Source organism: Eurosta solidaginis, chromosome 1 (assembly GCF_040869045.1).
Source record: "Eurosta solidaginis isolate ZX-2024a chromosome 1, ASM4086904v1, whole genome shotgun sequence".
Classification (NCBI taxonomy): Eukaryota; Metazoa; Arthropoda; class Insecta; order Diptera; family Tephritidae; genus Eurosta; species Eurosta solidaginis.
Window position 1 is genome coordinate 372,596,030 of NC_090319.1, and position 21,839 is coordinate 372,617,868.

General features: G+C 33.7%; 1 protein-coding gene across 2 annotated transcripts; it reads right to left on the bottom strand.

The window, feature by feature from the left end:
* Positions 1–11,147: 11,147 nt before the first annotated feature.
* On the bottom strand, positions 11,148–21,566 carry Osi19 (DUF1676 domain-containing protein Osi19). Of its 2 annotated transcripts, none has more exons than XM_067763039.1 (4): positions 21,256–21,566; positions 18,265–18,514; positions 17,948–18,129; positions 11,148–11,928 (listed from the first exon to the last, which is right to left on the bottom strand). In XM_067763039.1, the coding sequence occupies exons 1-4, from the start codon at positions 21,463–21,465 to the stop codon at positions 11,785–11,787; spliced, it is 786 nt and encodes a 261-aa protein (XP_067619140.1). In that variant the 5' UTR covers positions 21,466–21,566; the 3' UTR covers positions 11,148–11,784. The 2 variants fall into 2 exon arrangements, with proteins under 2 accessions (XP_067619140.1, XP_067619139.1); XM_067763038.1 differs by having other exon boundaries at positions 18,238–18,514.
* Positions 21,567–21,839: the final 273 nt, after the last annotated feature.

Sequence of the window (21,839 nt, forward strand, 5' to 3'; positions counted from 1 at the left end):
CAAAACAATCCAGAAATTGTTCTTTAGTATAGTAAATGTACTACAAAAAAAATAAAAAATAAAAAATTAAGTTAAACGGTTTTATTGAAAACAATATTTACATGAAGTAATAATAATACTAAAAGCTAGAAAATAATTAGCTAGGTCCTAGGTACTAGTCATCACACTCCTCGTCAATCTAGGGCGTTGATCAGACAATTAAATAAAAGCGTTGGACGCGTCAAATTTCTATTTAGAAAAGCGTTGGACGCGTCAAATTTCTATTTAGAAATTTCACGCGTCCAACGCTTTAATTTAATTGTCTGATCAACGCTCTAGATTGATGAGGAGTGTGATGACTAGTACTTAGGATTTACCTAATTATTTTCTAGCTTTTAGTATTATTATTATTTCATGTAAATATTGTTTTCAATAAAATCGTTTAACTTAAATTTTTTTTAAATTATTTCATATTCAAGTTTTTAGTCTTTATTTAATTGCCTATTATTTCTCATTATATTTAGTTCATTTAGTGACTCATTATTACAAGAACTCTTTCCTGACAATTTGTTACAATCTAAGTCCTCAATACATAATCCTTCCAAAGATTTTACTCGACTCTGCTCCACGTATGCTTGTCCCTCCTCGAACTCCAAAATATTTTGATGTCACTTCCACCGGACTGTATGTAATATCTGTTCCACATATGAGCCAAATCTGACATCATAGGTCACTTTCTATTAATGTAAGTATTGTGACGAATATTAGCAACACTAAGGCATACTATCATCTCTAAGCCGATACTAAGCAGTCACTTGTATCTATATAAATAAATCGATCATTATATCCATACAAGCAGCGGAGAGAAACGCACAAACACAGGCATATACCTGAGATGATACAAAAAGTAGGCAATCATCGATGGAAGTATCACTCACGTATACACGCGCATATGGCTATGCGAGAAATTATAAACAAATCTGGTAAACAAATAGTAAATTCTAGAAATGCCTAGAAATATGCAAACGAGGAAACCGAAGAGTATAAAAGCAGTACCAGCTGGGGCATGGAATCAGTTTGATTTAAGCACGCTATCTGTTGAGAAAAGTAGTCTAATAAAGACAATTTGCATTATTGAATATTGGGGTTATTTATTCAACAGTTTAGTGATTCGAACGTTAGCAGAAGGTTGCAAATAAGAGGAATTTCACTAAATTCTTTACAGTACTCTGTGTTCCAAATATGGACCAAATCGGGCCATAAATACGATTTTTTTGAATATCTCGATCCTTGCCCACATAGCGGAGATTTTTTTCATGTGTCATTTTTTATTCATCTATGTAATACGTGTTCCAAATATGAGCCAAATCGGACCACAAATACGATTTTTTTAATACTCGATCCTTGCGCCACCTAGCAGCGATTTTTTTTCATAGGTCGCTTTCTATTCATGTACGTATTATGTGTTCCAAATATGAACCAAATCGGACCACAAATACGATTTTTGAAATATTTCCATACATATGCCACCTATCGTAGTCTTTTTTCTTATTATTTCATTGTCATCGGGTTCTGAACTATATTCCAAGTTTCAAGCTTGTAGCTTAACGGGAAGTTACTAAAATTTCAATTACAAAATTCGTGCCGGCCAACCAGCCAGCCAGCCAGCCAGCCCAGCCTATAAAGTCAAGCTAAATAAAACCGTTTAATAATAATAAAAACATCGCTACTAGCCTCGGGCTAGCTGAAGAGCAGACCAAATGAATGAATGAAAAAATTCATTCGATAGTTAAAATCATTCAGTAACTAACTAACGATAGTTGAATTCATTCGATAGTTCCCAACACTAATTATTATCTTGGACCATTTTGGACTGTTACGGGACAGTTACGTCAAAATTTCGCGATGACTTCAATAACACTTCAGGATCAGTTTAGAGAACATTTCAAAATAATTTTTTAGGTAATTTAACTATCACTTCTGGATTAGTTTTGGAATCATTTCGAGACTATTTCAAAATTCCAATTGAAATAATTTTAGGGTCACTTCGGGATTGTTTTAGGTATGACTTTCGGACAACTTTAGGTTAGTTTCGACACAATTTCCCACTTGCCTTCTTTGCATGTTTTATTCTTTACACAGTACGTACTTCGTATATTATCATGCCTTGTTCGTCCTGATGTCACTTTGTTTAAATTTTTCCCAAATTATTAAATAAATCCGAAATAGTTTCGAATGATCCTGTAGTCATCCAGAATTGTTCACGAAATAGTCACAAAATTTTCCAATAATTGCTTACAACCCACACATAATTTCATGTTTGAATTTTGATTTGTTCCTCACCAAAATACAACTTCATAAATTTTCTCACTAAATATCGAGTTATTATACAATTTAGCAAAGAGAATAATAAAATTGATTAACTTTTAACGATCATATAGAAAATTGTTGTACAGGACTATTCGCATAACAAAAGTTGAGAAAATTTTTATTTATTATTCACCTACATACAAATGTGCATTGAGTTGAAGCGTAGTGGCTTACTCATGCTGTTAGAAGTTGTTTTTGTGTCAGCACCCAATTTACTGACTTATTATTACATTTTTCTTATGTAAATTTTCTTCCCAAACATGAAAATTGTGTTCAGCATGCAAAAACACCAAATTTATGTAAATTTATGACAAATTCTGTAAATTTGTCCTTTTTAGTGACAGTCAGCTACTATCATACAATGTGTAATCTTACGTAATTCTTGCACGAATTGTCAAAACATTTCACTTACTTACAGCAATCCTTTAGGTTACTGTTTTTATACTCAGAGTGCTTTGCACACAGAGTATATTAACTTTGATTGGATAACGGTTGGTTGTACAGGTATAAAGGAATCGAGATAGATATAGACTTCCATATATCAAAATCATCAGGATCGAAAAAAAATTTGATTGAGCCATGTCCGTCCGTCCGTCTGTCTCTTAACACGATAACTTGAGTTAATATTAAGATATCTTCACCAAATTTGGTACACAGAATATATTGGTATTGAAAATGTGCGAAATCGGATGAAAACCAAGCCCACTTGTTATATATATAACATTTTGGAAAAACAAAAAACCTGATTATTTAGTAAATAATACACCTAGAATATTAAAATTTGACATGTGGACTGATATTGAGACTTTTGATAAAAATTTGAAAAATGTTTTTAAATCCGCGTGACACCGCCCAATTGTGATAAAATCAATTTTACAAATATTATTAATCATGAATCAAAAATCGTTAAACCTATCGTAACAAAATTCGGCAGAGAGGTTGCCTTTACTATAGGGAATGCTTTGAAGAAAAATTAACGAAATCGGTTAAGAACCACGCCCACTTTTATATAAAAGATTTTTAAAAGGGTCGTGGACGAATAAAATAAGCTATATCTTTGCAAGAAAGAGTTTTATATCAATGGCATTTCATTTCGCAAGTGGATTTATAACAATAAATAGGAAAAACTTCAAAGTTTAAAAAATGGGCGTGGCACCGCCCCTTTTATGACTAAGCAATTTTCTATGTTTCGGGAGCCATAACTCGAAGAAAAATAAACGGATCGTAATAAAATTTCGTACACAAATTTTCTCTATAGCAGGAAATATTTCTAGTAAAAATGGACGGGATTGGTTAAAGAACACGGCCACTTTTATATAAGGGATTTTGAAAAGTGTCGTAGACGAAAATAATAGGCTATAGCTTAGCAAAAAATAGTTTTGAATCAATGATATATCACTTATCAAGTTTTATTGTAAGAGGAAATGGGGAGATATTTTTTTAAACGGGCGGTGCCACGTGTTATGTAGAAAAGTAATTTATCTGAAATGAAATGTACAATTGACGCGCACGCTGAGTATATAATGTTCGGTTACACCCGAACTTAGACACCTTTACTTGTTGTTATCTTGTTTTTCCCACAAAATTCTCGTCACTAATATAGCAATCTGCTCATATCTGCTCAAATGTTGCTGTAATTTATTTTTGTACTTTGTTTACATAGACAAGAATTATAATGAAGCTCAGCTGAAATGTATGCACATATGTATATAAGGGTGATCCTTATACGTGTGCAAACATTTTTTTTTGATTTTTTGGTACATCATCATATCAATTGGTTCTCCATCCTGAGAAACTGTTTCAGTATTTTTCTTTATTTTTTTACAAGAATATTTAGAGGTGGCTACCGGGAATTGAATTTTGTATAGCGCTTGGTTCTTTTACAGTACTATTTCCTATTTCACATTTTCTAGTAACTTTCACGATTTTTTTTGTCCTAAAACAACTTAGGTAAACATTGAGGTTATAAGAAGACTTTTGGCAAAACATATATTATTATATATTATTGACCTTCTGTAGGTACCTATAAAAACCTTTAAAAAATAAAATAGAAAATACGTCATCGGTATTTTTGAGTAAATAAAGATTTTACGGGGCTTCCTGTTAATTGTTTAGAATAGAAAGAAAGGACCATCTTAATGTACATATTTGTGTTAACTACTAACGTTCTTTTAAATAGTGTACAGAACTGGAAATTATACACAGAATTCGCAGTAAATATTTTTATTTTGCAAAAATAAAATAGAAAAAAGAGTTAAACATCAGATAGTATCGACATAGTAAATATTTAAATATTTAAATAAATGCGTTTTAGTGCTTTCTGGTGAACCTTGCGATTCCAGTGATAGAAAATCCCTAAAAATCTCCGTTTTTTGTTCTTTTTTTGGAACGAATGAATGAGCAAATGAATAAAATAACGTAATCAGCTGTTTTTAACAATGCATTCAGCTAAAATTGCGATTGTGAAGCACTTGCTGTTGCTTAAAAACTCCTATTTTAGCTAAAAGTCTTAAAAGGAATTATATAAAAATTTAACAACTGAAGGTTTCATTATGCTTCTGACTGAAATTAAGAAATCAGAAATTATCTTATCTGTTTGTATGTTTTAACGGTGTGTTCAATTTTACTTAAGATTTTTAAGAATTAATGAGCTTAACACCGGTAAATAATAATTGTTGGAAAAACTGAAAAGAAGGAAACATTTGCTGGCATATTGCGATGGTACCATTTCGAAAATTATCTTATCTTATTTCTGGTCCGAGCAGCTTGAAATTTGGTACAGAGACACCGCTCAAGCTACTTTAGTATGTGAGAAACTTCCCCTTTCGAAAAGTAGACCAGGGACCGGCCTATTTTAAGACATTGGATTTCTTGAAATTTCGTACCTCTTTAGTTAGATTAATATTAATGGACCAAGGGCCGGCCTTTTCTTGGATATCTGATTTATGAAGCGATTTGCTTTGAAATTTGAGGTGATTTTGTTTCGGAAAGTGGCCCGAGTCCTATTCTAATAAATCTTATTTACAGTGCGATGTTTTGGTATTTCGGTATCTAGGTAAGTATGTGGGATACTTTTTGTTCTAGAAAGTTGAGCAGGAGTGGCCTTATTCTAAAACAGTTTAGAAGAAAAATATGAAATAAGATGTGGGAGTGAGGAAATCGATCGGTAGATGAAGAAAGACAGGTACACTGAAAGAAAAAGACTAGTAAAGTCAACCGAAATACGAGTGAATTCAACCGAAACTTCTGTAATTTTTTATCCATCGCAACAAGATATTGAATCAACTGCGCACAAATCGTTGATTCGTAATTGACCGTTTTAGTAGTCAAGTGTACAAAAAAAGTTGTTGCGGCAAAACAAAAAAAAAATAAAAAAATACATGTAAGGCGCGATAACCTCCGAAGAGGTCTATGGCCGAGCTTCTCTTCCAATTTGCGTCGTGCTCCTTTTTAATTTTTCCTACAAATTGGCGGGACGGGACCTACTTGTTTTATGCCGACTCCGTTCGGCATCTGCGAGGCAGATGAGTTTTCACTGCAAGCTTTTCATGGCAGAAATACACTCGGGTTGCTTGCCAAATACTGCCGAGGGACGACTCCGCTTAGAAAAATTGTCTCCTAATTGAAAAACCTTATTTCTAAAATTTTGATGTTGCTTTTCCCGGGGTGTGAACCCAGGGCATTCGTTGTCGTAGGCGGATCACGCTACCATCACCCCACGGTGACACTTACTAACCGAACTTCAATTGGGCGTACATCAATTATGCTGGCACACATTAAACATTATACACTTTATTATTTTGTTTTATTAAACACACTTTCACTAAATTTTATATTTTATAATTTATTTAATTCATAGTTTTGAACTTCGCTTTGCAAATAGAAATGAAAATATTAGTCACAAAACTGTTTGTCAATTCTTTCAGTTGCAGCTCAGCTCATTCTCAATTTCTTCTCTCGCATGTAGTTGCCACACTTGATTGTTTCGTACAAAACTTTTAGTATAAATGTTTGACATAACATTTTAAATAGAGAACTTGTAAGTTATAGAAAAGTAAAGATTCAAATCGCAGGAAGGTAATTCACCACTGGAGTAACTTTACATGTAACTCGACAAGTTTAATTTTCGTAACACTTTAAGTCGAAACTATTCCAAAACAACTCAAACTTTTATGTTGTCGGAAACATCAACATTAAAAAAAGGATGTTTTATTATCTTATTAGATTCGTTCGCGTGAGTGAAAATTCGTAAAAACTTGAACAAAATGTTACTAATTTTGGAAAAATCCTGTTCGTTCAAACAAAGCTTTTGCAACAAGAGGGTGCAATTTTGCATTTCGCTTGGAGGAGAAGTTGCAAAATTGTACCCGATAAATAGGTGTCCAGGTATAATTTTTTGCAGTGTTATGCACAGTAAATTCAAGAAAGGGGTTTTCGTTTTGTATTCATAACTGAAAAACTAGTAGTTGTTTTCATATTTTGTGTGTTTCTTCGATTTGGTGATTTTCTTATTTTGGTGTTTTTTTAACAAGTGGCACCATCGTCATAAATACAAAGCAGAGAGTGCAGTGAGCGTAAAATTCTCTTTGAAATTTGCTCATGTACTGACTGTTGATCGCTGTTGAAATTAACAGTGAGATCAGTTGTGTTAACAAAAAAATCAGTTAGATTAGATAGATAGACCGTAATTCGATCAATTTCACCGAATCTCCATTAAGTCAAGAACAATAGAACAGATTTGTTGATTTTACTAGCACCATTTCGCTCAGTGTATCAGCGCGCTATCCAGGATCTGTATCGTGTTCTACGATACGGATAAAAACCCAATTTTACTCAAATGGTAAATATGAATATGTCAAGCTTTTCATAAAAGTGTTGATACATTATGAATTTTATAAGTAATTGAGGCCTATATTTCACGTATTGCCTCGATCCTAATCACCATTTCAGTGTTATTGCGATTTAAAAAATCGAATTTGATCACGGATCGTATAACACGAACGAGGCCAGATCAAAAGAAAACGCTCAAGAAATTTTTATATTTTCTTCTTGTAAGCCAATCTTATTATTATTATTCTTTTTCTATACAAATTTTCTTCGGAGGTGCATGCTGCAGCCATATAATTAAGCACGCAAGTTTTTTTTGAGCATTTTTGTACTCTTGAAAAAATGCCTAAAGCATAGGCGGCGCGTCGGGTAGAAGCTAGTTTTTATGTTATGATTATTTTTCCATTATTGTAAGAGGACAGTAAGGTATTAAACGGCTTGAGGACTCCTAAAACGTGTCCAAAAATGTCGAGATGTATCAAAAGACCCGTTTGTAAAGTTTTACCTTTTAACAACAAAAAAATCTACCGTCGATTCAGAGAGTGTTGCACCTTTCTTTGCCAACACATCGGCCTTTCATTACATCCTATCACTTTATGACTGGGAACCCAGCAAACAGCAGACCTGACCCCTCCCATTAATTTAGAACCATCAGTAAACACGTGCTCTGCATTTCTGCACTCTGGCGCCAGGCATTTGGGTAATTTGTGGCTCTAAGATCTTTTTCGTAGCTCATGCACGGGAGCATATATTCCGTTTGCCCGATATTAGATGGCGCTATACTGCTATACCCACACGGCCTGAGCTCAAGCTACCGCGAGGCCCTAGGGCTTGCTGCAGTTGTTAACGCGATATTTTTGGACATTAATTGTGCTGGCGGGATATGTAAAATATCATGCAATGCTGCATCCTCTTGCATGCATGCATACAGTGCCGTGGAGGATTTCTTCGCTCTCTCTTCCTCGTGGAGTTTCCACGACAACTTACTATCTAGGACGACTCCTTGTGCTACATATTTCTTGTAGAGTTACACCTTCAAGTTAAGGCTTTGTCTACAAAGGGACCATATATTTTCTAGTAAATAAGACTACAGTGGTAATCATTTACACTCATACTTGATTTCATGTATTGATCTCATTAGGGTTTTGAGCAGAAAAGATGCCAAAATAATAAGCTTGTAGTCGCTTGGGTGTAGGTGGCTTTCGGTATGAAGACTACTCGGGCTGTTGTCCAATATTAAGGGACGTAATTCAGTTCGATGCAAAAACTATTCTAAGCGGGTTTATATTCGTTTCACCAGCTGTCTGCAGCATACCAGGGCATATCCCATCTGTACCCGACAACTTGAACTTGGCAAGAGATTTTATTGCCCACACAATTTAAGTATTTGTCAACAATCCGTATTAGGAGTCTAGACGCTGTCACATAACTCTTCCTCATCATCTCCTGATGGGAAGTACACACAGTGGTGCCTTAGGGGACTCTTCACATCTGTTTCACCATTTACCGTCCTCTTGTTTTATGAGTCCCTGGACTACATCTCTCTTAGATAGGACTTTCCTCAGTGTTGCCGTTTCATGGAAATTTTTCTATGAAACCCTCTTCGACCTATTGATTTCACTTTTATAGATCCTCAACAGATCTCTATATTCGTCACAGTACTCCTCGCTTTACCTGCGCTCTAAGAAGACTCAACTCCTTACTCAACCATGCTTTGCCTTCCCCGTGAATCTTCGCAGAGGATAAACTCTGTTGTACGTAGCTATCAGCGCCTTTGATAAGGAGTTGTTGCACTCCTCCAACTCCGTTACGGTGGTAACTCTTTAAGGATGTTCCATTCTTCCCACTAAGTATCAAACTACAAATTTTTCCAGTTCTATAAAATCAATTAAATTTAAGTTTTCTACAAATATTCGAGCAATGCAGAAGTTCTGTTTAAAGAAGCCATTATCAATATTTAATAATCAAGCTGCCAATTACTGCTCGATTTCCTAAAGAAAATGCTAAGTAAATTAAAGTGAAAATAAAGCAATTATAAAAACAACAATAAAAGAAAAGCAAATAGCAATACGAAGTATTGAACCTAAATTGGCTAATTAGGACGCAAACGAATTGACTGCGAAAGCATGATTAGACGTTTATGAGTTAAATGCAAACCATTTAGGCATATTAGGTAAGTTGAAGTGAGTATTGAAATGTGTGTAACCGACTCAAAATGTCGTAAATAATTATAGGATATAAGCAATATGACAGCGAGACTGATTTCACCAAAATCAAATACTCAAACACACACACAGCTGGAGATAGAGTGGGGACACCAGGTTTCCATTCCAAGACGGTAGGAAGCGTGTAGGCCTGACTCGCGGTATGCGACTGAATTATATTACTCCTGCGATGAGGATGATCTCTCAGCGTCCGCTAATATTTGCGGCTTACACCGGTCTTCTAATAGAAAACCTTCACAAACTTTCTCTTAAATTTTTCACTTATGCGTGTACCACTAAACCAGTTCACTACCATGGGTGAGTTCATCTCCCGAATCCTATTTTAAATGAATGGCTGAACGAAGATTGTACTCCAAACTGGGTGAAGTGGCAGAAAAGATGGGTTCGATGGTGAACAAGGACAAAACAAACTACCTGCTATAAACATGCAAAGAGTATACGCATTTTCTCCTTAGAAACTACACCACTATAGATAGCCATAATTTCGGAATAGTAAAAGGCTTTGTTTATTTGGAAACCAGCATTAACAAAAACAGCAACATCAGCCTTGAAACCCAGCAAAGAATCACTATGACCAATAAATACTACTTTGAAGTAAGTGAACAATTAAACATTAAAGTTCTCTCTGGGCAAAAGAAGCCACTTATCGTACGCGTCTTGATAAATGGCGTAGAAGCATGGATGAATTAGCTGAAGGAATACTCAAGAGAGAAGTTCCCTGAAATATTTATGGACCTCTACGCGTTGGTGACGGTGAGTAGAGAAATGGATTTAATGACGAGCTGTATGAGCTTTACACAGACATTAACATAGTCCAGGGAATTAAAATACAGCGGCTACACTGACTAGCCCATGTTATACGAATGAAAGATGACTCTCCGGATAAAAAGGTATTATTTTATCGGGGCTCGCCTACGGAAGCAAAAGAAGAGGGCGGTCCCTACTTCGCTGGAAGGATCAGGGGGAAAACGATTTAAATTCGCTTGGGCTTACCAATTGGTGCAAGTTAGGACTGTAAAAACGTTTAAATGTTAAGTCATTAAGTCAAACGGTAGTGTCCTAAATGGCCCTAAAGTCAAATCAAGAAAGGTCATAAAGTCAACTGACCTAATGACCGCTATGTCGTTATGGCCATTTGAAGTAGTCATAACATCAGTTGGTGGCCCTCATGCGCCAATACTTGGAAACTGATGTCTTTCTAGGCCAATTATTTAATTATTTAGGGGCAAACTATGTATAACGCAATGAGTAATTTTTTCTCGTGTGAACCATAATTCCTATCATATAAGAGCTTTCATTCACCTCAGTGAGTGGCAGTAAACCTGAATGCCATTGTGAAATTGGATGAATTATATAGTTGCGTCATACACCATCTGGCCCTCAACGCTTAAATTTTGCATCTTTACTCAGTCCAGACTATAATTTAAAAGCTAACTTACCTTGAAATAATAAATACAAGGAGCGAAAACCTTCGAAGAGAGTAAAGGCCGGGTTTGTCTTCCAATTTGCGTCGTGCTCCTTGTTTTTAAATTTTTTCTACGAATTGGTGGTACCGTACCTAAATACCTCATGCCGACTCCGAACAGCATCTGCAAGGCAGAGGAGTTTTCACTGAGAAGAATTTCATGGCAGAAATACTGTCGGAGTGTTTGCTAAATCACTACAACCACACCACGTCTATCGCTAACTTACCTTAACCATTGAAAATTGCTTTTTTCTTCGTTTGCCAATATAAAAACACAAAACTTGTAAAATCTTTTCAATTTTAATTTTAATCTTTTCATTTGCCTTTTAAGCATTTTCAAAATTTTTAAAATTTTTAGCAACAATAAACAATTTTTTTTATATTTTTAAAATATATACATACACATTGATATAAATAAATAAATAACTAACAATTAATATAAATATTCTTAAAAGATAAAAGTTGTAGAATTTCTACTTATTTCTTTGTGCTTTGTTGTTTGCTGTTTGCTATTTGCTATTCGCATCTAACTTTGACTAACGTTTGTCTTATAAAGCAAACGTCCCTTCTTTCCACGCACACAGAACACTCATACGCCATGGCAGCCCTCACAGATTTTATGTGCTTTAAATATAAAGCTGTTTACATGCATACCATTTAACAAAAAAAAAAAAAGAACAGCAAACGATGTGGCAAACCATTTTTAAAGCGAGAATTTTGCTTCTGCTTTTTTCCAAGCATTCTTTTGTTTGTGTTAACTTTAACACGGCTGAACTGTTTCGCTGTAAAAATTGCTTTGGCGTTTTGAGTGTCTTATCGCTAACTCTTTTTTTTTAAAGTCTCGTAGATATTCGTTACTTATTTTCTAAAAATGTTATCTATTTTTGGTTTAGCACTTGATCTTGCCTTTTTCTTTCTTTATGCATAAGCTTTGTAAGCCAGTTTTTGTGCTTCAGCATTGTGTTGGTATTTGGATTCCAGAAAAGCAGCAGGCACTCCAATGGATCGACCATCCCAAGGCCCGTGAGCTGTGATGTGCGCAGAATGATGTTCAGCTGCGAGCTGGATAAAGGAAGAGAAAATTGGAGTAGAAAATGTAAAAAAGTAATGGAATATGTTTTGTAATTTAAAATATCAAAAATTACAAATAAAAGCCTAAGGACTCTTGTGGGAAAACAAAAAATTAAACGTGGTCGCTATGTTTTTGTATTGGTTTGTTTCACAATTCTATACAAATATGAATGCAGGTAGGTGGTGATTTGTCCCAAACTATACAAAGGCAATAACAGGAATCATAGATTAATAGATGAGGCGTGTGGGTTGGGCATTTAATGCTTTTATTTCAAGTATTTACAAAATAATTGAGTAAGGCAAACTTTTGTGATGTGAAAATGCGTTAATACCGATTATAATTCAAACAAAAGAAATTTTACGAATTAGAATTTGTGGCTTTAAATAATTACTTTTGTATATTTTACAAAATATTTATACGTGTTTTTAAAAATTTACATTAGGGGGCTTTATTGTTTTGTTATGTTCATGTCCATTCTGCCTGGAAATGGGATTCTTTATAGAAAATATAAAACTATGAAGTTAGGAGAGAAATCTATAGAAGGCCTTGTCGGATGCCTCTTTAATTCTATATCTAAATATTTCATAAAAAATGAAAAGTCTCTAGAATTGTTTGAGTAAATTTTTAAAATTCCCTGCAGAGTTTTGTCACAGAATGTTAAAGATTAATTATAGCTTTCATGAAAATGAAATGGTGTACTGAGTTTACCACGAACCTCAAAATTTTATGTCCTTAAAGGGGAAGAGATAGACCCACCAATAAGAATACCCAAATGATCAGTATGACAAGCTGTGTTGGTTTAGCCATCTCCCTCTGTCTCTTTGTCTGTTTGAACGCAAACAAATTTCTCTATTTTTAAGATATCTCGATGAAATTTGATGATCTGGTATATTTGGGTGTTCGATTGATCATTTGCCGAAACCTACCGGATCGAACTACTATAGCATATATCCCTCATACAACCGATTTTTCGAAAAAGAGGGTTTGTGTCATTTATTCCTCATTTTAACAGCATGAAGTTTGAAATTTCACAGGATGATTACATCATACATCATCATAAATTATAAAGATTGGTTTTGTATAAGATCTATATCCGATACAATCGATTGTTCAAATAAGAGTTTTAACGAAATTCCTTCCTCAGTTTTATAGCTAAAAGCTTGAAATTTCACAAGATGCCTAAATATATATCATGCGTTATTGTCTGAAAAAGGCGTCAAGATCAGTCATATATATATTATATATCCCATGCAACTGAAAGGTAAGGTTAATAAAAATATGTTTAATTAAAATATTAAACCGTGTGTTCGAATCGAGCTTAAAGCCTAACAATAATTATTTTATCTTAATATTGTTATGATAAATTTTTTTTAAGTAGAATAGAAGAAAGAAAAAATTTAAACAACTGCCAAAGCTCGTTGTATAGATCCATTTCGAAACTGCAAAATTCCTTAATCGGCAACGTTTATTCAGTAAGGCGATATAACTACAAAAATTGTTAGTACATCCCAGAGCACGGGGAAAAAGTGTCAATGAATATGACACTATGACATCATTGCCATAAAACAAGTCCAATTTTCACATCGTTTCTGCAACAGTTGTCGCAGCGCTGTGATAATCAATTGGCAAGAAACAGGATAGAAGTGGAAATAATGAAGACAAACAAACAACCGCTGTGACAGCTGAACGGTTATAGCAGCGGCGCCTAAACGTTGCCGATGAAGGAATATAGCAGTTCCCGAAATGGATCTATACAAGGAGCTTTGGCAGTTGACTAACTTTTTTCTTTCTTCTATTCTAATTCAAAAATTTTCTCATTTAAGAAAAAAAAATGTATCATAACAATAATAAGTTAAAGAATTATTGTCAGGCCTAGAGCTCGATTCGAACCCACGATGTTATAAGTGAGTAGGCCGATATAACAACAAAAATTGTTTCAGTTTTAAACAATTTTGTTTCAATTTGTTTTCAACAAAATGTATTTGTCTGCAACAATTTTTTTTTACATTTTTTGGGTTTTTTTTCGTTGGACTACTCCGCTAAAAAAATTTTATTCAAAAAATTTGTTCCTAGAACTTTGATTTTGCTTTGCACGGGAATTGAACCCAGGAGCTTCGGTGTGGTAGGCGAAGTACGCTACACCACACAAATTACAAAATTGGCTCGTTCAACAGAACTTGCTCACTGACATTGAATTTAACAGCAATACGTTATTAGCAATCCTTCCGCTGTTATTTCCATAAGAAAAACTCAGCATACAAAAAGCTATCAGATCTAAAAGTGAGATTTTGTCACAATACTTTTACAAAAAAAAAAGAAAATTATGCTAAGCGATTCGTCTCGAACAGTTAGTTCTAAAGTTGACGAGATGACAAATGTACTTTATGCAGTCATAATAATTTATTTTCTATAAATAATCACATTTCATCAGGCAAGAAAGAGAAAAAAGTATCGCCCGAAAACGAAACACTCTAATGTACATATTTTGCGTAAAGCCATCACCATAACAACAGGGCGAAGGTCTTAGGAAATCTACGTAAAAGAGGCATACACGATAACCCCAACAATTAGGTAATATGTTTTTTAGTGGACCTACTCTTTTCTCCCTTTTCACAATGGCCAACTTCGGCTTTAGCGCTTCAGCGGGTACATGAGGCATTGAGATGACTAAAGCTACTGAAGTGTTCTAGTGAAGGAAATGAAAAATTGAAGAAATTATATTGTTTTTTTGATGCTGTTTGTGCTCAGCTGCTGGATAAATAATAACTCGCCGGAACGTGAGGACCTCACTTAGACTGAACGAGTTGTGCTGTTAGCAGATGGATATATAACAGCGAACATAAGAATAGCAGTGAAAATATTTATTATATTTTGCCAACTAAATTAGTATATTTTATTTTCGATAATTAAAAAAAAAAGTCTAAAAATTTTGTAGCCAAAACTATGCAAACCAATCTCAAAAATACTTTCGAAAATTGTACGAAAACCTTGAACATTTTATTAAAAGTTTTCTGACTTTGTTCTAGGAATGCAGTTTTATAGCCAAATCAATTTTAGTGCAACAAAGTACAAGTTAGAGGTCTTTCAAAATTCGCACTGATTTTTCACATACTTTTTCTAAAGGGTGTTTGCGATTTTCTTACATATAAACAAGTAAGGACAGCACTGTCTTCGGCTGTTCCGAAGACTTCATACCTTTCATCATATCCAAATAATCGGCTGCATAAGATATGAAATAAATATATATTGAACAGATGTAAATAACTAAGCGATTTCTAAGATAAATAGAAAATAAAAATAGGCAGGTACTTTGTGTGAGGATGCAAAGTTTCTTATATAAAGAATCGGTTGTAAGGGACATATGCTATATATACGACCGAACTCTTCGAATTTTTCAGACAAAAATATTTGTTATATACGAAAGTATATGGCGAAATTTGAAGCTTCTAGCTGTTAAAATGGGGCAGAAATTACGAAAAGTTTCTTATCTGAACAATCGGTTGTGGCGGATATATGCTATATATACGATTGATCTCATCTATTTTTTGAGAAAACGATATGTGCAATATCCGAAAGCATATGGTGAAGGTGGAAGCTTCAATCTGATAAATTGAGGAAGATATGACAAAAATCGTCTTGTCTGAAAAGTCGGTTGTATGGAGGATATATGATATAGTGGTCCGATCCGGCCGGTTCCGACAAATCTCTAATCGAACACCTAAATATACTCAAAAATTGAACGACTAGTTTGCATACAAACAGACAGACGGACATACGAACAAGGGTAAATGAATTCAGCTCTTCATCCTGATCATTTCGGTATACTTATTGGGGGGCCTATCTGTTCTCCTTTAAGGACTTACAATTCCGAGATTCGTGACAAACTTAATATACCACTTCATTTTCATGAAAGGTATAAATAATGGAAGAAAATAAAAAGCACCCTTTGCAATAGGAAGAAGTTGTGAAAAATCAACTAGAATTTTGAGAGAGCTTTAAGTTGTACTTTGTAAAACTAAAACTGATTGGGCTAACAAAACGAGTACTCAAAAATATTCTGAAAGCTCTAAAAAATAAGTTTGAAACTTTCGTAAAATTTTCACCAATTTTCAAGTTTATTCAAAAATGTTTTCAGATTAATAAGCATAGTTACAGTTACGAAATTTACAGTTTTCCTTTAAACTATCATAAAAAAAATTATTGAGGAAGCTTGATTGAAATTGTCACTGCTATTTTCATGTTCGCTATTGTGTGCAATAATTTATTGCTCTAGCTCAATCCGCTGTCGAAATGAGATAATTGTGTCAATTATGGAAAAATTTGTTTCCAAAAAACGGTCTACAGCTTAGATAATTTGTATTTGTATTTCGAAAATATAGAATCATCCCATTTTCCGACTTCCAAAATCCCGACAAATTACAATACAGTTTGGTTTTAATCTCGACAAGAAATTATGTAGAAAAACTTTTCGTAATAGTACCAGTACAATATAAAATATAAAGTAGACTTTGTATTTACTTTAACCGTGAATAACACGGAATACCATAAAATATTTATGTTAAAATATTAACAAATGTTTGAGGGGAATGGAAACTTGATCGATGTTCTGGGAATTTGTTGGGGCTCGAACACAGTCATAAATTGTATTTTTATATCAAATCAAACTTTTTTCATGTCTAATAAATATTTGTTTAAATGGAATGAGACTTTTTTCGAGTCAAATTAAACTTTTATCAAATCAAATTAAATAAAAAAAAAATTAAACTTTTTTCCAGTCAAGTGAAACTTTTTTCAAATCAAATTAATTTTTTTTCCAGTCAAATTAAATTTTTTGAAAATCAAATAAAACTTTTTAAAATAAAATGAAACCTTTTTTTTTTTAAATCGAGTGAACATTTTTCAAATCGATTGAAACTTTTTTCATTTCGAATGAAACTTTTTTCAAATCAAATTGAATAACCGTTAATATCATCCAGTTCAGTGCATCAGCTAGGCCAATATTTTGTGCCATAGAAGACAATATGTGCTAATTGCCATCTTTTACACAAAACTTAAATTTTTAGTCTTGTCTCACAATTTCCGAGTGGATGTGGTCCTATCTGGATTAGGTATTTTGAAATTATTTATTACGGGATTTTGTAAGTCTTGATTATGTTATACACCCATAAGAGAAAGTGTGTCCGAAATTTCAAGACAAGGCGAATTAATACAGGGTGATGGCAAAGCGAATTCAATTGAATTCGCTGCGCAGAAGAATGTGAAGTCAAAAGAAAATTTTCATTGATTTTGATTAACTGATATATTATTGTACCAAGGCGTTGTATCGAAAACATCAAGAAGAAGTAATCAGCTGATGGAATAACGACACCTGGTACCAATTGCGCCTTGCTTAAACCACAAAATATATGTTGGAGATGTAAATAATGTCATATTCTGATTCACCTATAGTTTTTATGGAAAAAAATAACAAGAAAAAAAAAATACTAATACTAATTATAATTAGCGAAAGTGTTAAACAGCAATTGAATGAGGTTAAATCTAGAATATCAAAGCTTAAAAAGGTATCACATTTTGAACCGTAAATATTGTATTGCATGTGTGTTTATGGAATGTGAGATAGTAAATATTTACAAACATATTTGGTAACTGTATTCTATCTGTAACGTTTGGTTGTTTTGCATGGAAGGTGCTGCCACAGATAGGGTTAATTAATCGGCACAAGACTTACCTAATCACAACATTACAACTTAGCAAAAAATATTTGTGTCCATAATTTGTTTGCCCATGCTTTTTTAGATCGCTACAACTTTTATCAATTAAGGCAAAACTTCAATAAAAATTGCTTAATTAAAAAATGTCTGACTGGAAAATATTATTTTCTCATTTTTTTGTTTGGTTTTTGTTTTTTATAGCAGCACCAACTGCTGTGTATTTCTAATTAACAGCCCACGACAGCCTAAATGCGTTGCAAAGAAAAATAGAGAAAAGAAAATATACGATTAGGCTTACCTTCTTGCACAATTGGAAAATGGCCAAACCAACCGACACAATAAATGACAAGAAGCCCAATCCCAATGCATTCAAAGCCTTAATTTTCAATATACCAATAGCCATTGGAATAACAGTCATCGCTTTCAGCAGAATTAGCACCATTAAAGGCATAATCATTTTACGCAAACGATGTTTCTTGCCTAATTACCACAACGGAAGAGAGGAGAGAGAAAAAATGATAAAAAATGTTATAACATTTTTTGTTCATTTAATGTAAATTAGGTAGCTCATTAAACGCATGCACACACCCTTCTTGAAGAAGTTGCCCTTCTTACCCTTGCCCTCAACCACACCATCACCACCGAGTATTTTCACATTAAGGCTCAACTCATCGTTGGCCAAATTGCGTGATGAGACGGTGACTTTGGCATCACCCAGAGGCAAGTCCATGGTAACATCGTGTCTTTGCAGATAATCGCCAACAACATCAAATAAATCACGTTCTTCGTCGTTATTCGAGCGTGCGCTTGCTGAATCAGCGGCTGTGGGCTGATAGCCATTGGCTTGTACCTCTACGTCGCCGAACTGGAAGGTAGCAAAAAAAATAAATGTGAATAAATAAAATTTTTTTAAAATTAAAATATGCGAAATTAAGTGGACCTTCGTCAAATCAAAAAGGGAAATTACTACCCCTGCTTTTTAAAAATATTCTCCTTCTTTCTCTTACTGGCTAGCCTCGGAAGGATTTGTTTGCACAACTTGCCCTTTAACAACTATTTTTAATATTAAGTGCATGATGATGCGGAGATTAGTGGCTGAATTTGGTGAATGGTGACAAAGCTACCGGTAGAATCTGTGAATGGATCCAATGGAATGATCCAACCAGTGAAATGGGTAAAGGGTGCATCAATTGAACGGTTTTCAAAATAACCGGTGGATCGGAAAACGGCTAATCGGTGAACGAATGGCTGACAAAACTCACCTTACAAATGGCGCCTGAGCAGAGAATAAGAAAAAATTAAAAAAAAAAATCTTCAATATGAAATTTGATTATTTAATTAATAAAAAAAAGAAATAATTAAATTTCATATTGAAGAATTTTTTGTTTTTATTAATTTTTTTCTAGTTTCCTGTTCGGGCGCCATTTGTACCGATTGGTCGTTTTCCTAAAAAATATAAATCCCCTTCATTGCAAGTCGACGTAAACTATCTGAAATTGTATTTTGGAAGAAGCGGAATCTTATACTGCTAAAAGCCGTACAATCACAGGGCATATGATCTTTCATTATGTCTTTCTCATCTTACTTGCAGCTTCTTCAGGAAGCGGTAAATAAGGCTTTCCTCTTAAGGATTTATTATGTACTTCCAAGGCGCTTTCGATCGCATTTTCGCCATATTTTCTAAGATCTCGCCTTTCAAGTCCATCGATCTTGTAGCTTTCCTTCATATACCTAAAACCTGCCCCCGATCTTATGACAATCCGCTATCAGTTCAATAGCAATAAATTTATTTACTCCCCAGCTTCCATGATAGCAGCGACCTCTGCCTGCAAAACGCATTAGTTTGATAGTTAGAACTATTAATTTAGCCACAGATTCCTGGAGAAGCCTCTACAACCCGACCTTCCATTTAGCTGAAAACTTACAGTCTGTTTCTCTATCATACTTTACCACACTTTCCTTTTTTTCACCAATAGTAACTTGAACTCCAGTTGCCAGTAAGGCCAACAAGGAATTTAAAACTTTTAAATATGAACAAGTATACTTCAGTCGTTTTACCACCCTCTAATAACCATAGAACTGCAAATTTCACATTTCGGTGACTAGCCAAACCGTATTGAAAAAGTGATCCGATAAAAGGGTCAAGCGACCTTTAAGTATTACGTTAACCTTAATTGCTAATTTCAGAGTTTCTGATTGAATATCTATTATTTTTGATTATTTACAATTTTGATTAATCATCTTTTAAATAATTCAGTTAGTCGATATTATAATTTTGTACTAATCAAAAAGGAAGCTTATTCGTGTAATCAATTTTTTAATTAATCTAAAAACTAACTTAATTGGGCCTTTTTAACTAATCTTAGCTTGAATAAAGTGACTAATCAAATTACTTGCAGCTTCCATACTGAATATCAACTTTTTTGTGTGTGATTAATTTACTACTTAAAATTTTGATTACTAATATTTTGAATCTTTAAGTAAACCGACTAATTCTATATATTTACTAATCAAAAAGGAAGTTTACTCGAGTAAACAGCTTTTTGGTTAATCGAAAACAAAATAATTTGAGCATTTTTGATTAATCATAGCTTTAATAAAGTGATTAATCAAATTACTTGCCGCTTCCATACTAAATATCTTTTTCTTTGGCCGTATGGTTGATTGTTTACTTAAAATTTTGTTAACTTATTCTTTATATTATTCAGTTACATGATGTTCTTATTTTTTACGAATCAAACAAGAATTTTATTCGAGTAATAAATTTTTTTATTAATCAAAAACGAAAATAAATTGAGCCGTTTAGATTAATCACAACTTGAATAAAGCGATAATCAGATGAATTGCAACTTCCTGTACTTGTACTGAATATCAAATTCTTTGGCCATGCGGTTAAATGACAACTCGAAATTTTGATTATAAAATTTTTAAATAATTCAGTTAATCGATTAATTCTATACTTTTACTTATCAAAAAGGAGGTAATCAGCCTTTTGGTTTTTCAGGAAATCGATTAATTTGAGCATATTGAATTAATCATAGCTTGTGAATAGGGATTAATCATAAAATTTGCATCTTCCATACTGAATATCTTTTTCTTTGGCTATGAGATGAATTGATTACTTTAAATTTTGATAAATAAGCCTTTGAATTATGCAGTTTCACGATTAATTCATATTTTTTTAAGGATCAAAAAGGAGGCTACTACTCTGATAATATTAAGTTTTTAAATTAGTCCAAAAACCCAAATTAATTTACCCTTTTTGATTAATTAACTGCTTAAATTTTGATTCATAATCTTTTAAATTATTCCAGTACCAATATACGATTTTGATAAATTTTTATCTATGACATAATCGATTATTTTACTCCATTATTTCATTCACCACTCTTTTCGCTACACTTTTTAAACTACTTCCAAACCAGTTTCTGCTAAAACATCAATTCTCGGCTCTGTACTGTTATTATTTAAGAGTTCGCATTATTTTTCATCACAAGAACGAGTAACATTTGTTAAATTATAATTATTAAACCATAATACCCACTACCCTATCTCATTTACTTTGCCATTTTCACTAAAAACATGACACAGAAAGTTTTCACTCACTTTGTAATTATCATTGTTCATCACTGTATCGAGAAAACGCATCGCACGCACTTTAATGCAAGCCATTGAATCTTCACCACTCTCACATTTGGCATTCTCTTCGGCGATCATACTTTCCATATTTGTTGGTTGTACTGCTCTCGCTGCATACGTTATGGTGGTGGTAAATACTAACAGCACCACGAGGACCAAATACCGCTTGGAAGCCATATTATCTGAAGGTACGAGTTGTTGTTGTATATGGGACCTCTACAGTTAGTACTCGCCTCGTTGAGTGAACAATTGCAAATAATAATCGTTTTTCTATTGTCCACGATTTTTATACTGCATATTTAAGTTGCTTGTGCAGCAAATGTAGTTAACGTAAAAAATATTTATCGATGACAAAAAAAAAACAAAACTTAAAACTAAAGCGTCGCGAAAGAAATGACGGAAGAAGACATAAAAACCAGTTGACATACGCTAGCGAGAAGAGACGTTGCACGTGCTCACCAGTTTGTTTGGCGCATTGAAAATGTTATGCTCACACGCATAGAGAATGAAACAAACAAAAAGCGCGCCAATATAATTGCACTTCTCAAAAC